The sequence below is a fragment of the Eriocheir sinensis genome, chromosome 48, assembly GCF_024679095.1.
Source record: "Eriocheir sinensis breed Jianghai 21 chromosome 48, ASM2467909v1, whole genome shotgun sequence".
NCBI lineage: Eukaryota > Metazoa > Arthropoda > Malacostraca > Decapoda > Varunidae > Eriocheir > Eriocheir sinensis.
Genome location: NC_066556.1, coordinates 5,526,350 through 5,538,577, shown reverse-complemented (window position 1 = coordinate 5,538,577; position 12,228 = coordinate 5,526,350). Strand labels below are relative to the sequence as shown.

Genomic DNA, 12,228 nt, shown 5'->3' with positions numbered 1-12,228 from the left:
TCTTTTTTTTTCTTCTATTTATCTGCCCATAGTGCTGTCAGGGTCTCTTGAGGGGCCTGGTAGACGGCCTCAGCCCGTTAGTGGTACATGCGAATTTTTTTTATAATGGCTGCCGTGATATATGACTTTCTTGGCCCATGCTGCTCCTCGGGGCTCCTCGTGACAGAAGTCGTTGAAGTTAGGGTTGGTTGAGGATCCAGGGAGCATGTTAGTCATCTTCAGCCACTTGACGATGGTTGAAAATTGTCAACTGCTTGCTGTGGGTCTTGAATCCGGACCCTCGAGATCAACTTACACGTCTATGCGCTGATTACTCGACCACCACCACAACATAAATAACGAACATTTGGATGCTGAATATAAGTAGCTATTAACCCGTATAAGTCATTCATTGAAACTTTGTAGGGAGCGGGGTCTGGCTAACTGATGTTGTTTGAGATGATGTCCAGGGGCCCAGGACGGGGGAGCCTGTGATGCGGGCGTTGGGGAGTTGTTCAGTTTGGATCTCGGCGCGGGCTGGACTGTAGAGGCCCGAGTTATTTTGTCTCGAGAGGGTGAGCGAGTCTGTGGGATGGCGATGATAGGCTTGTGGACGGACCGAGAAGCGCGATTATTCACACCACATGGCTGCTGTATATAGAGTGACAGATGTATCTTCACCCTATTTGAAACCGGGTCAATATTCTCGTCTTTCAAAAGGATATTAATTTTAGTGTTTCTGTAGTTCTCTTCTTATCTGCCTTTCCCTGCTGCCCAGTCAAGAAAGAAAAGCTCGTGTTTATTACTGATTATTGAAAGATTTTATAATGTGTTTTCTTGTTTTCTCCAGTACTATGACTAAATGGCCCATGAGAGAGACAAGGATAGGTTCACACTCTTAAGGACTTTGTTTATTTATTTTACCGACGAATAAGATAAAACAATCATATAAACATGAAGTAAGAAAGCACCGTATATTAATAAACATGAACGGGTGTGAACTTACGTCGCTTCATCAAACTATAAGATCCATAAATAAACATAAAATAACATGCCACAACTATTACTGAGCGTCTTTATACAGTACGAAACACCATATTTCTCTTCCGTCCCCGCGAGTGTGTGACCCAGTGCGACACACCCCGCCCGGCCCTCCGTCGCCTGTGTGTCCCGCTGATTGGTCCTGAAGGGTGTTGTGACCCGCGTGTTGGCTAGACAGTCCACGGAAGGGAGGGTGACGAAGGGGCGGGAAGGGAAGGGAAGGAAGGCGAAGGGTAGGGAGAGCGAAGCGAGGGTGATGAAGGGGCTGGAAGGGAGGGTGATAAGGGGTCGGGAAGGGAGATAAAGGAATGCAAAGGGTGGGAAGGGCGAGTAAGGGTGAAGGAGGGCGAAGGAAAGGTGGTAAAGGGTCGGGAAAGGGAGGTGAAGGAAGGGGAAGGGTAGGTAGGGAGGGAGAGAAGTTAGGGGAAGCGAAGGTAGGGTGATGGAGGATCTGGAAGGGAGGAGAGGGAATGGAAAGGGTAGGTTGAGGGAGAGGAAGGGAGAGTTAAGGGAGTCGAAGGATAGGAAGGAGGGTGAAGAAAAGTGAAGGGTAGGGAAGGGAGGGAGAGTCAAGAGAAGAGAAGGGAGTAAGGGAGAATATTGAGGGAGAGGGAAGAAGGGAGGAGGAAGGGAAAGTGGTGAAGAGAGGGACGGAGGACGGTAAAATGGAAGAGAGAGAGAGAGAGAGAGCAGGGTGGGGACAGATTTGTTTATTTGAGGTAATCAGAGCATTAGTGGACATGACAAGCGTCCCTTTCCTTCCCTCCCGGGCACCAACGCGACCCATACACTCAGGCCCTCCTTCTCCTCCTCTTCTTCCTCCTCCTCCTCCTCCTCCTCCTCCTCCTCCTCCTCCTCCTCCTCCTCCCCCTCCTCCTCCTCCTCCTCTTCCTTCTTCTCCTTCCCTTCCTCCTTTTTCTCGTCTTCTTCTTTCTCCTCCTCCTTCCCTTCCTCTCCGTCTTCCACCTCCTTCCCTTCCTCTCCGTCCTCCACCTCCTTCCCTTCCTCTCCGTCCTCCACCTCCTTCCCTTCCTCTCCGTCCTCCACTTCCTGCCCTTCCTCCACCTCCTTCCCTTCCTCCTTTTTCTCCTCTTCCTCTTCTTTCTCCTCCTCCTTCCCTTCCTCTCCGTCCTCCACCTCCTTCCCTTCCTCCTTCTTTTCCTTCTCTTCCTCCTCGTAATTCTCCTCTTCCTACTCCTCTTCTTCATGATAATTCGTTTTGTTTGAAGTAGAAGAAATCGAATAACCGGAAATTCAGAAAAACAAATTCATAACTTGGTAAACAAAAAAGAATGATGAGTAAGAAGCAGATTTTGAACAGGCTTTCTCTTATACGGTCATCAACATTTGGTCTTCAAGGACGAGTCAGACGAGTATATGTTTCCTGCAGGCTTAAATATGTGGTCTTTATCTCACCTCTGTCAGCAGGTTAATTGGACAGTCTTTGAAGGAAATAAACGGCGTCGCAGATACCTGACCCCCCCCCCCCCACACACACACACACACCCCACCGCCCATTTCTCAACACAATCCTCTTTCTGTTAATAAAAAAAATGTTGGAGTTCGAGATTTTACAAAGAAGTGAGTAATTAAAAACATCAGTAAATTACTCTACTCTATTTAGGAGCAGTAAATAGGGTTGTTTTTTTTCGTTATTTATTTATTTTTTTTTTTTACGCCCTTGCACTGTCTCCTCTGCTGTAAAAAAAAGTCGCATATAAAAAAAATACAATAAAAAAGTCTTACTCTGATCGCCACCTTCCTCCCTTCCTTTGCCTTTTTCTCCTCATCTTCCCTCCACTTTTTCCTGTTTTTCTACATTTTCTCTTTCCTCCCCTTCCTCCGTCATCTTCCCTCCACCTTTTACTGTTTTTCTACCTTTTCTCTTCCCTCCCCTTTCTCCGTCATCTTCCCTTCATCTTCTGCCTCTTCGCCTCTTTCAACCTTCCCTCCCCTTTCTTCTTCTCCCTCATCTTCCCTTCATCTTCTACCTCTTCGCCTCTCTCTCCCTTCCCTCCCCTTTCTTCTTCTCCCTCATCTTCCCTCTATCTTTTCCTGCCTCTCCGCGTCTCTCTATACCTTCTCCCTCCCCTTTCTTCTCCCTCATCTTCCCTCTATCTTTTCCTGCCTCTCCGCGTCTCTCTATACCTTCTCCCTCCCCCTTCTTCTCCCTCATCTTCCCTCTATCTTTTCCTGCCTCTTCGCCTCTCTCCATCTTCTCCCTCCCCTTTCTTCTCCCTCATCTTCCCTTCATCTTTTCCTGCCTCTCCGCGTCTCTCTCTACCCTCGCCATTCCCTCTCTTCCGCATCTCCCGTTCACTTTTTCCTCCTCTCTCCGTCTCTGCACCCTTCTCCCTTCCCTCCCCTTCATCATCTTCCTCCCTCATCTTCCTTCCACCTCTCCGCCTCTGCCCTCGCCGTTCCCACTCTTCCGCATCCAATACTTATGAATGCCACTTTTAGCCAAATTGAGGGCGGCCAGCGGTGTTGCCCTCTAAGCCATCAGCCAAGCTTTTACGGGTATTGCGCATATTGAGGGCGGTAATAAGATGGTCCCTGGCCTACGCTGGGGAGGGGGGTGGAGGGGGTGAGGGGTGTAGGGAGGGAGGGGTAAGGGAGGTAGTATATGATTGGAGAGGTTGAGGAGGAGGAAGAGGAGGAAGAGGAGAGGGGTGAAAAAGGAGGAAGGGAAGGAGAGGAAGGGAGGGAGAGAAGGAAGGAGAGGAAGGGAGGGAAAGAAGGAAAGGAGAGAAGGGAGGATTTCATAGATGAAGAGAGAGAGAGAGAGAGAGAGAGAGAGAGAGAGAGAGAGAGAGAGAGAGAGAGAGAGAGAGAGAGAGAGAGAGAGAGAGAGAGAGAGAGAGAGAGAGAGCAATATCGTAATCGCAGTCATTCCCTTGATGGACTAACCTAACCGGACGTCTCATCGAATATTACAAGACGGACCTGAAGGACTCGCTTAGGACTCCCCTTAGGACTCCTCTTAGGACTCATCTTCCTTAGTCCATCATCCCCTTGTGTATACCGCCCTCCCTCCCCTCCCCCCTTTGCCCCCCCTATGCACCCAACTTCCTCTGGCTATGAAGTTTTTTTGGTAATCACTCCTTCCTCCCTTCTTTGCTTCCTCCTCTTCCTTCTCTACTTCCTCATCATCATCATCATCATCATCATTATCAACATCGCCATTTATCTCCTAGTACCGTTGATGTTAGTTTCTTTATTTTAGTTTTATTTGTGTTATTTTTCCATTTCTTTGATTCATTTTTTACATTTTTATTCATTTTGCTGTTTATTTTTCGTTTTGAGTCGTTTCATTGTGTTTTTTTGTGTGTGTGTTTGGAATACGTGAATAAATAGCACACACACACACACACACACCAGCCAGTCAGCCAAACACAAAGAAACAAACAAAAAAGTCAAACCAGCAAGTTCCTCTAACAAAAAATACACACACACAAAAAAAAACTACTCTACCATCATCGTTCCCAGCTAAACACCACCACCACCACCACCACTAATAATAACAACAACACTAAAACAACATGAAAACAATGACAACACAACCACCACCATCATAACAACTATTTCTTGCACTACTACTACTACTACTACTACTACTACAGCAATGACAAAACAACCACAACAAATCATAACAAAAAAAGTGAGCAAGAGAGAGAGAGAAAAAAAAAAAGATAGCAATGGATGATGGTGGTGGTGGTGATGTTGGCGGCGGCGGCGGTGGTGGTGGCGGCGGCGCTGGGCAGTCTATATGCAGTAGTTTTCATACAAAATTGAAGCAGCAATTAGCGGTCACCACAAACGCCGCCACTGTAGCGCTGTTCCGGCCCGCGAATAATTTGCTGTTGCAGGTAATGTCGCACAAATATTTAAACTATTTTCCGATGCAGCGGCGGCGGCGGCGGTGATGGCGGTGGTGGTGGTGGTTGGGTGGTGGTAGTGGTGGTGGTGGTAATAGTTTTTTTGTTGTTGTTTACCTGCTTGTGTATTTTGTTTGTGTGTGCGTTCGTTTGTTTGCTTGTTTGTTTGGGTTCCTGCTTGTGTTTTTTTATGTAAGGAATGTTTGTTTGCTTGTTTGTGTTTTGTTTGATTGTTTATTTGTTAGTGTGTTCGTTTGTTTCCATGTTTGTTTGCCGGCTTGCTCGTCTGTGTGCGTGTGCGTGTGCGTGTGTGTGTGTGTGTGTGTGTGTGTTAGCGATTTTATGCGGGAATTATCAAGTTATTTATTTTTTATGCATTGGAATTATTTTATATCGCTTTTACCTTTCATGCATTTCATAATTAAACGTTCATGCGCCGGTGTGTTGACAAGTAAGTACGTGCGGCTGTTATCTGTATTTTTGACCGTTTTTTGTCTCGTTCGTTTTGTTTACGCGGCCGCACCACACCGTTCCTCATTTGTTTTCTTTATCACACACACCGTTGCCAGATTATCGTACTCAAGACCCTCGTATTTACCTGTTTCTGGCCCTTTACTGTTGCCAAGAAACACCAATAATTAAACATTTAAACGATAATCATATACGAAGGGAGTTATTTGGGTGATGAAAGCAGTTTTTGGGTTGGAAATCGGCAAACATATTATAATTGGCAGAGTACGACAATCTGGCAACGTTCATCACACAGACGTCACTCCTCTCATGCGTGTCCTGTTTGACGTCAATTGCTCTTTTTCCTTCTTTTCTTTTTATCTATCTTCACAGCATCATTATTTATTCTGGGTCAATGGTGATGCATATTTGTGTCTCGAGTCTAATATATGTGCGGTATTATTTTTAATGGAAAAGAACCGTCATTATCTCATTTGGCTTAAGATTTAGGCGGAAATGAAAAGGCCAATTCTAGAACACACAAACCCGGAATGACAAAGGCAACTATACAAAAATGGGCGTCATACACATGTTGAAAAATTGATGTAGAGAAAAAACCTGTAAATCCCTGAAAAGTGACTTAGGGAATTATTGAGTTTTTTTTTTATTTATTTATTTATTTTTTTTATTATTTTTTACAACAAAGGCGACAGCTCAAGGGCACGAAAAAAGGAAACAATAATTAAAAAAAGGCTCGCTACTCGCTGCTCCTACGATATGAGGAATGAGAGTAAGGGTCAGAATGTGTAGGCAGTGGATCGATGCAGGTCATGTGTTCCTCCCAGCAGCAAAGGTTGATACGCAGCCGTTGTACGAAGAGAGAATGGGAATTAGGCGACCCGCATTGTCTTAGAGATCCATGGTTGTTAGTTTTGCTTTTTCTCCTCGTCCTTGTCATCTATTGGTCCCCTCTCTTCTTCCCCTTCTTTTTTCTTGTCTTCGTCCTCTTCGTCGTCTTGTTTCCTCCGCGCGTGTTCTCTTCCTCTTCTTCCTGTCTTCTTCCTTCCTCCTGTTCTCATCTCATTACTTTGTTCTTTTCCTCTTGCCTCGGTTATGTCACATTAAGGACATGAGAAGAAAACAAAACAAGAAAATTCGCTAGAGGAGCATCGTTGATAGTTTTCCTTCGTAGTTCCTCTTTACTGTCTTTGCTTATTACCGTCACCTTAAAGACAGAAGAGGGAAAAGAAAAGGAAGAAAAATTCGGTAGCCCTATAGTTCTTAATTCCTCTTTTTTTTATTTGGAGAAGAAAAATGCAGTCTTTGAACATCTGCTAAATTTTACTTTTTTTTATTTATTTTTTATTTTTTTTATTTTTTACATCCCCGCCTATAGCGCCGGTAGGATTTCTTCAGGGGCCAGATGGTCAGCCCAAGCCCGTCATGGCGCAGGCAATTTTTATAGTGGCGCCAGTTTGCCTAAGCTCATACCTAAGAGATAGTTGCATATTTATGTTTTCTTCTTTCTTTTTACTTTCTTCGCTTAAAACGTCAGAAGAAAAGAAATAAAAAAGTTCTCAAGCTGATCAATACCGTTTCTTGTTCATTGCCCTAAACATGCTTCTTACTTTTCCTTCTCCTTCCTTTCTGCTTTCTTTTTTACTTTCTTATCTTGTCTTTCTTTTCTTCGCCTTTCCTACATCCTCACAACGACACCAGAGAGAAAAATAACCGCTAATCTCTCATACTATTAATATACTTTCTTACAATTTCATAAACCTTAGAAATTTGAACGTGAAATTCTCTCCCAAGCTTTTTGTTAGTCTGTCGGTTTGTCATTCCTGGGATTAAGGAAAGAGGAAAGGAAGGTGAGGAGGACGATAGAGAAAGTGAAAATAAGGAAGAGAGAGAGAGAGAGAGAGAGAGAATCAACGGGAAGGCGCTTACCTGTGTCGTCGCTTCTTCTTCTTCTTCCTGGAAAGCCCCAAGCCCGAGGGGTCTGAAGGCTTGCCCAGCAGGGACTCGGAGCTGAAGCCTGCGGGAGGAGGAGGAGGAGGAGGAGGAGGAGGAGAAGGAGCATTAGTCTGGTGGTGGTTGTAATGATGATGATGATGATGATGATGATGATGGTGATAATAATGGCAGTGGTAATGGTGATGATGATGGTTATAAGATGTAAGCACAGGTGTCTTAAAGGTAATATTAGTAAACATAAACTTAATATTTTTTTCTCACGGTCGAGGAGGTAAAGCAAAATATATAGAAGAAAAAAGAAAAAAATACTGGCAAGACGCTACTCCAACCTTGTCTCCTTCTATACCTCCTGTTTCTCCTCCTCCTCCATCTCCTCCTCGTCCTCCTCCTCGTCCTCCTCCTCCTCCTTCTCCTCCTCCATCTCCTACATCTTCACTATTCTTCCTCCAGCACCACCTCCTCCTCCTCCACCCACAGCACCTCCTCCTTCTGCTCCTCCTCCTCCTCCTCCTCGTCCTCCTCCTCGTCCTCCTCCTCCTCCTTCTCCTCCTCCATCTCCTACATCTTCACTATCTCTTCTTCCTCCAGCACCACCTTCTCCTCTTCCTCCAGCACCAGCACCACCTCCATCTCCTCCACCTCCTCCTTCACCACCACCTCCTCCTCCTCCTCCTCGTCCTCCTCCTCGTCCTCCTCCTCCTCCTTCTCCTCCTCCATCTCCTACATCTTCACTATCTCTTCTTCCTCCAGCACCACCTTCTCCTCTTCCTCCAGCACCAGCACCACCTCCATCTCCTCCACCTCCTCCTTCACCACCACCTCCTCCTCCTCCTCCTCCTCCTCCTCCTCCACGGTAGTGTTTCATTACCAGCGTCTTTCTAACACTAATCAAGCAATTTCCAGATTTAATTGAGGCGCCGCTGAGTCGCCGCCCACACCCGCGCCGTCACCCGCACCTGTCACCTGCTAATGGCCTAATGACCAGGTGAATGCCGCCCCCCGCCCCCCGCTGGGTCTGGGGGGCGGGGGATGGGGAGGGAAAGGGGGACGGGGGAGGGAGAATGAGGGGCGAGGGTCGTTCAAATGTGATTATTGGGTGAGGGGGGGCGGGGAGAGAGAGAGAGAGAGAGAGAGAGAGAGAGAGAGAGAGAGAGAGAGAGAGAGAGAGAGAGAGAAAGTCAGGGAAACTTACATTAACGTATACAAAAGACTAATTAATAACACCATCACTACCAATAATAATGATAATAATAATAATAATAATAATAATAATAATAATAAAAATAATAATAATAATGATAATCTGAACACCGTCCTCGTTTTTTTCAGGTAACAAATTAATTATCAAGACAAATTCATGAAACACAAACACACACACACACACACACACACACACACACACACACACACACACACACACACACAAAAGATGTACTCCCCCTCCCCCCCCCCGAACACACACGCAGAAACGCACACGCACACACGCACGCACAGACATCGGCGCCGTGACAACCATTCGGAGCGGCGAGTGATGAAGCGTCAAGGTGTTTTGTGCGCGTCTGAGGAACCTTTGTTTGGGGGGGAGGGGGGAAGGGGGTGAAGAGGGGGGGTGGGGGGTGAGGGGTGAGGGGTGGTGCGTGGACGAGTGTGTGATGTGAACGACAGGCACGTCACCACCACCAGTCTCGCGTGTGTGTGTGTGTGTGTGTGTGTGTGTGTGTGTGTGTGTGTGTGTGTGTGTGTTTGTTCGTCTCTTCGTCATCTCTCCTCGTCCTCGTTATCTCTTGGTCCCCTCTCTTCTTCCTCTTCTTATTTCTTGTCTTCGTCCTCTTCGTCTTCTTGGTTCCTCCGTGTGTGTTCCCCTCCTCTTCTTCCTCTCTTCTTCCTTCCTCCTGTTCTCATCCTTCTTCCTTTCCTCTCCCTTCCTCCTGTCCGCTTCCTTCCCTCTGTCCTCGTCCTCTTTCTTTCTCCTGTCCTCCTTCCTTCCTCCTGTTCTCTTCCTTTTGTCCTCGTCCTCTGAGTCTCTTCTTCTCTTTCCTCACCACATCGTCTCCTGTCCTCATAGTGTCCTCCGTGTGTCCTCTTCCTCCCTCTTGCCCTCCTCCTTCCTCCTGCCCTCTTCCTCCCTCCTGTCCTCTGGGCAGACCACCTAGTCTGGACCACGGGGTCTGTGTGGTCTGATTTTCTATGTAAATCTATGGAAATTCTCTCTCTCTCTCTCTCTCTCTCTCTCTCTCTCTCTCTCTCTCTCTCTCTCTCTCTCTCTCTCTCTCTCTCTCTCTCTCTCTCTCTCTCTCTCTCTCTCTCTCTCTCTCTCTCTCTCTCTCTCTCTCACACACACACACACACACACACACACACACACACACACACACACACACGCAAACACACGCCAGTTTCCCGCCTTCGTCACCAGCATGCACCGTCACCATACAACTGACGCATCGTCACCACCACCACCACCACCACCACCTTCACTCCACCAAACTTTAGGGAAACATTACCATCTCACTTCGCACAAACTTCTGGTCAAGGCTTTTACCTAATATTTTTTAATTCGTCTGTGTCTTCTGCTGCACATCTCTTCAGTATCGCCACCTGCGCCTCGAGGGAGCAGGTGAGCGCCAGTCTCAGGGCCGACCGCCTCGCCGAGACCTCCAGCGCGGGGTCTGCCGTTCTCCCTACCAGCAGATTCAGCCTGGAGGGGGAGGCGTTCGCGTGATTCCCTTACAGCAGAGACACACACGATGACGGGTCTTGCTATTTAGGCATGATTCCACTGACTCCCGTAAGTTAGGTTAGGTTAGGTTAGGAACTCAACGCCCCCAGGATGACTCCCCCATCGCTGGGACATGTAACTCAACGCCCCCAGGATGACTCCCCCATCGCTGGGACATGTAACTCAACGCCCCCAGGATGACTCCCCCATCGCTGGGACATGTAACTCAACGCCCCCAGGATGACTCCCCCATCGCTGGGACATGTAACTCAACGCCCCCAGGATGACTCCCCCATCGCTGGGACATGTAACTCAACGCCCCAGGATGACTCCCCCATCGCTGGGCCATGTAACTCAACGCCCCCAGGATGACTCCCCCATCGCTGGGATATGTAACTCAACGCCCCCAGGATGACTCCCCCATCGCTGGGACATGTAACTCAACGCCCCCAGGATGACTCCCCCATCGCTGGGACATGTAACTCAACGCCCCCAGGATGACTCCCCCATCGCTGGGATATGTAACTCAACTACCCCAGGATGACTCCCCATCGCTGGGATATGTAACTCAACGCCCCAGGATGACTCCCCATCGCTGGGATATGTAACTCAACGCCCCAGGATGACTCCCCATCGCTGGGATATGTAATTCAACGCCCCAGGATGACTCCCCATCGCTGGGATATGTAATTCAACGCCCCAGGATGACTCCCCATCGCTGGGATATGTAATTCAACGCCCCAGGATGACTCCCCCATCGCTGGGACATGTAACTCAACGCCCCCAGGATGACTCCCCCATCGCTGGGACATTTAACTCAACGCCCCCAGGATGACTCCCCCATCGCTGGGACATTTAACTCAACGCCCCCAGGATGTCTCCCCCATCGCTGGGACATTTAACTCAACGCCCCCAGGATGACTCCCCCATCGCTGGGACATGTAACTCAACGCCCCCAGGATGACTCCCCCATCGCTGGGATATGTAACTCAACGCCCCCAGGATGACTCCCCCATCGCTGGGACATGTAACTCAACGCCCCCAGGATGACTCCCCCATCGCTGGGACATGTAACTCAACGCCCCCAGGATGACTCCCCCATCGCTGGGATATGTAACTCAACGCCCCCAGGATGACTCCCCCATCGCTGGGACATTTAACTCAACGCCCCCAGGATGACTCCCCCATCGCTGGGACATTTAACTCTACGCCCCAGGATGACTCCCCATCGCTGGGACATGTAACTCAACGCCGCCAGGATGACTCCCCGATCGCTGGGACATTTAACTCAACGCCCCCAGGATGACTCCCCCATCGCTGGGACATGTAACTCAACGCCCCCAGGATGACTCCCCCATCGCTGGGACATTTAACTCAACGCCCCCAGGATGACTCCCCCATCGCTGGGATATGTAACTCAACGCCCCCAGGATGACTCCCCCATCGCTGGGACATGTAACTCAACGCCCCCAGGATGACTCCCCCATCGCTGGGACATGTAACTCAACGCCCCCAGGATGACTCCCCCATCGCCGGGTTCCCGGTTGAATTTACATTTCTTACATTCTTTACATTTGTTAAAACCATTATATATATGTCTAGAAGCTATTATTTAAATGAAGGTGTCTGGGCGTAATGAGGTACTGGATTCTTGCCATGTGCGTTCCAGTACCACAACAAATGTTATATCGACTTCATTTTTCCGTCACCGTCAAAGTCACTACCATAACTTTTCCAATGACGGCACTGAAGAACGTGTACTCGAAAATTTCCCAGTAACTAACACTACTCGGATCTAACCTTCTCGGGCCATTGTGAGGTCGCTCCTACATTACAGGAAGCTTAACCAGAATGGCCAAGTTTCCTCGCCAACATCGTCACTGTGGTCGTGATTTTATTTCACGTGTGTTGTTGTACCAGCAAGGCTTAAGGTTTATACGCCTAACTTAATAGATAATTTGCACTTGCCAGGAGAGGTGCCATATTTCCTCGTAAAGTTTGCTGCGGGCTGATTGGTTGCAGGCACAGTGTTCGGGTAACACCATCGTATTGAAAATTATTGTCAGGTAATGTGAGTCAAAACTTGTTTATCAACTTAAGTTTCTCCCTTCGCTAAATGTTATGTCAATTATAATCGAAAACAGGTTAAGAGAATATGAAGTAATGTGCTGGTAAGTCTTGATTGGT

The 12,228-nt window shown here is 47.9% G+C and overlaps 1 protein-coding gene across 2 annotated transcripts in view; it reads right to left on the bottom strand.

The window, feature by feature from the left end:
- The window catches only part of LOC126981485 (visual system homeobox 1-like), a 73,106-nt gene that overhangs the window by 36,810 nt on the left and 24,068 nt on the right, over positions 1-12,228 (bottom strand). For both annotated transcript variants that reach the window (XM_050832570.1, XM_050832571.1), the window contains exon 2: positions 7,296-7,383. In XM_050832570.1, coding sequence (XP_050688527.1) covers positions 7,296-7,383 — 88 coding nt within the window. The remainder of the gene's footprint in view (positions 1-7,295; positions 7,384-12,228) is intronic.